The 3,584-nt window shown below is 44.9% G+C and overlaps 1 protein-coding gene across 1 annotated transcript; it reads right to left on the bottom strand.

Annotated features, from left to right (window-relative positions):
* Positions 1-814: 814 nt before the first annotated feature.
* Positions 815-3,128, bottom strand: LOC147623343 (uncharacterized). The gene has a single exon (XM_086821759.1). The coding sequence runs from the start codon at positions 2,957-2,959 to the stop codon at positions 815-817; it is 2,145 nt and encodes a 714-aa protein (XP_086677885.1). The 5' UTR covers positions 2,960-3,128.
* Positions 3,129-3,584: the final 456 nt, after the last annotated feature.

The raw sequence follows: 3,584 nt of genomic DNA, 5'->3' as shown, positions 1-3,584 counted from the left end.
AAAGTTTGCTAAACCACTGAAGAATCCTTACATTTTGATAACTCTAAGCATTTTAATACATGCAGATGAGTTCTATACGAATACAGCACAACCGAAAGATAGATAGCAAAACAAAGTGGAGTAGACAATGCAATTGACAGCAGGGAATTTAAAGAATTATGAGATAGGAACAATGTGATGGTAATATACACCCTGTGTGACCTCAAGTAGAGCTTAGATGACGATCTAGGCAAACTCTCGATGTTGAAAGTACTTAGAGGGTGTGGATACTCACAAGCATTGGATACCTTAGCTTGTGATAACTGTATTCATACATAGTGCTACAGCAGATGGTGTGATAGATGCAAACGGTTACATGGTATAGGCATGATCACTACTCGCATATCAAGGATGCGGCCAACCATCCCCACCCACCATTAACAATGAACTTGTTATCCTAGGAAACATTCCAACTTTGATGGGTCGTTTTGGCTTGTGCATGTAGAAAGGTATTTAGTGCCTTCACTTGACACATACACATGCTCTTTGAGCCTTTTTTTACTCCATTCCATTGGGTGCAACTTTAGTGAGGAAGTTATAGCCCTCGACACCCTCGAAGTTACACCATCGACACCCTCTACTTAGAAGTGTGTCCTAAGAAAATAGCAAAAAAAAAATAGTACATGTAAATATAAAAAATGCACCACAATAGACATCATTATCACGACTCAACACAAGGAATAAAAAAGAAAAAGTATTTGACAGGTAATTAAACCACAAAAGATATTAGATCTACTTAATAACATACATATTAATATATAACCTTACAAACCCTTTAGATGATAACAAGGTTCTGGATTATGGTGAGGGAAGGGAGGAGCTCAGTAAGAATGTCTTTGAGCTCTTTTTTTAGGTGAAAGCAGCCAATCTTGGAAACTTGAGCATGCAGGTTGCCTTGGACTAAGAGAGCGGGTGAGCTCCAGTCCCAAACAGGCACGTTGGAAGGAGGATGGCGTTGGAGAGCTAGTAGAGGTAGCACCAAATGAGCGCAAAAGCTCTCTCCATCTCCGACCTCTCGACCTTGAACCAAAGGTTTGAGCTCGCCGGTGGATAAAATTGGAACAATTGCCCTGCCCAAGTCTAATGCAGGAGCTATGTCCAATGCAGGAGCTTGAGTGCCGGCAGTGCGTGATACGCTTGGAACTGCAACGGCCAATGCGTAACCCCATTCCATATTCTTCATAGAACTGAAAGCCCTTGCAAAAGTGCGGCTGGACACTAATGAAGAAACTGCATTGCTTAGCTGCTGCTGCTGTGCACCTCCTCCATGCCCATCACCGCCACACCTGAAAGCTCTTCCTGCTTTTTGCAAGAGCTTCCTCGCCCTCCTCCTGGCTGCTCTGCAATAATCTCTGCGCATCGGAGATTCTTCCTCACAACCTACAATCGGCACAACTGTTGTGCCCAATTCCAAGGAAGATGCCTGTGCAAGAGACGACCTGAAACCATCTACGTCAAACGTCAGATCCATCCCTAAACCTGAATTATCAGCCCCTGGCAAAACAACCAGAGACCTAAGTTGTCGTTCTTCCAAATCTAGACCTGTCCTCTCTCTTCTCGACCTTGATGTGAACTCCACAGCTACACATGCCAGCTCTCCTCTCAGCTCAATCTTCTCATCCTGCAGCACTGTAAACCTGATGAAATTCTCCATGAAACTTGTATTCACGGCCCGTCCAACACCATCACCAGACTCCTTGACAGGTTCCTGGACTATTGATTTCAAGGAATTCGACAAGACAGGCACCCATGTATGACGTCTCCCAACTTGCAAATCGCGGGGTGTGAGCAGCGCATTTGCTGAAAACACGGCCATGGCAAGACCTTGCTGCCCCTGTCTCTTGAAAAACTCGATTGTTGAGATCTCCATATTGCCATCTTTTGGAGCCACAAAATCCTTGACCCCTGTCAAGGCAAGAATGCTGTTAATGCGGTCTCCCTCGTGCTTGCTGTCGCGAGTTGAACAAAACGTTAACACCGTGGCTGGGGTCGGGAAGAGAAAGCATGTATGGACCAGAGTGCTCACCCACATGCTCATACAAAGACACCACTTCCAGGCTTTATTCATGAGAATCGGATCAGTTACTGACATACCCAAGGGAATTACCACAGTGTAAAGCTCCTTTACTATTTCCCAAAACGTCTCCTCTTCGATGACTGCAACCTTGCTACAGTCGTCCCTATACCAAAGAGCTATCTTCTCCTCAAACTCTTGCAAACTCTGGCAATCACCCAACTTGCTGCCCACACGCACACAGTATCGCCTGCGCTTTGACACTGCCGCCTCTTGCAATGTCCATACCCTGGTATGCCAACGGGATTCAAGATCACCATCGTGCCTGATCGGAGCCATGGGCGCCCCTACATAATGCAGAAAAATGATCGTCTCCCTTGCGCCATTGCCATAGATCCATCCCATATGTTTGATAGTATCCTCCACTTCTGCCTCATCATGCTGTGCAATACACACGCCATCGTGCCAAGCATAATCCACCCCTGCCGTCCTCAAAATTGCGCACATATTCAGGATGTCCTTGACAACTCTGTTGCGTGGGTCACTGCTGTCAGTATGCTGCGGGCAGGGCTTACCTGAACACCGTGGCTTCTTTGCAAAGCATTTTGATGTGCATTCGCAGTCGAAGACACCATAAACTTCCATTCCAAAAGTGTGGGAGATGGCAGTGTAACCGACTTGCTCATCACTCCAATCGATCAGCACCACTTGATCCTGTTCACATGTAGATTTGCAGTCGATCAGTCGCAACTGCTCCGGAGGCTGCAAGCCGGCTCTTTCCATAAATTCAGCTCTAGAGCGGTCACCCTCTGCTTTCAAAGCTGCCACATTGTAATGAGGCTCTGTACGCTCCTCATAGTGTTGCAATACTGTTTGATTGAAGACGTCCATAATGTCTCTGCTCATTGTAGTGGCCGGCTAGCTGTGTATTTGGGAAACTAGGGAGATGGACAGTAAAGAAGGAATTGAAAAAGCGGCACGTATTGTTGTACAATGCTGAGGATTAGGAAATTAGAAACAACGGGGGACGAGGAGTTTGAATGAAGAGAAGAGATACGTCTGCACGAGGAAATGAACCTACAACACGACACAAAAGAGATAAATTTTGTGCAAGAACACGAGAGGAGAAGGTGTTGCCGGCAGGGGGGGGCGGAGAGAGAGAGAGAAAGAGTATTGAGCTTGAGAAATAACGGAGTCGGTTTTCGATAGGAGACATGGATACTTTTTATTACTTCTCTTTGGGCTTTCTCCAAATCAAAGAAAGATATATCTCTTGTTGAGTTTTCTAAGAAAACTAAGAGAGACTTTTTATGGGCTTGGGATCTTAAGGAATAGGTTTCAAAGAGAAGATATGTAAATACCTTGTATTCATGAATGTTTGATACTTTCCTTTGGCTAACTTTATTCAAAGGAAAGATAAATCCTTCTCCCTCCTTTTCTTCCTTGTGGTTTTTTAAAACTCATTTCTTGTTGTCCACAAGGAACTTTTGGTGGTTCCCTACATAGTGAACTTCACTATATATACGAAAAT

The sequence above is a fragment of the Cibotium barometz genome, chromosome 27 (assembly GCF_041138505.1).
Source record: "Cibotium barometz isolate CiBa-2024 chromosome 27, ASM4113850v1, whole genome shotgun sequence".
Taxonomy (NCBI): domain Eukaryota; kingdom Viridiplantae; phylum Streptophyta; class Polypodiopsida; order Cyatheales; family Cibotiaceae; genus Cibotium; species Cibotium barometz.
This window is presented reverse-complemented; position numbering and strand designations above follow the sequence as displayed.

Bases quoted from the DNA above. Each gene is read 5' to 3' on its own strand.
- LOC147623343 (XM_086821759.1), bottom strand. From the start codon at position 2,959: ATGAGCAGAGACATTATGGACGTCTTCAATCAAACAGTATTGCAACAC.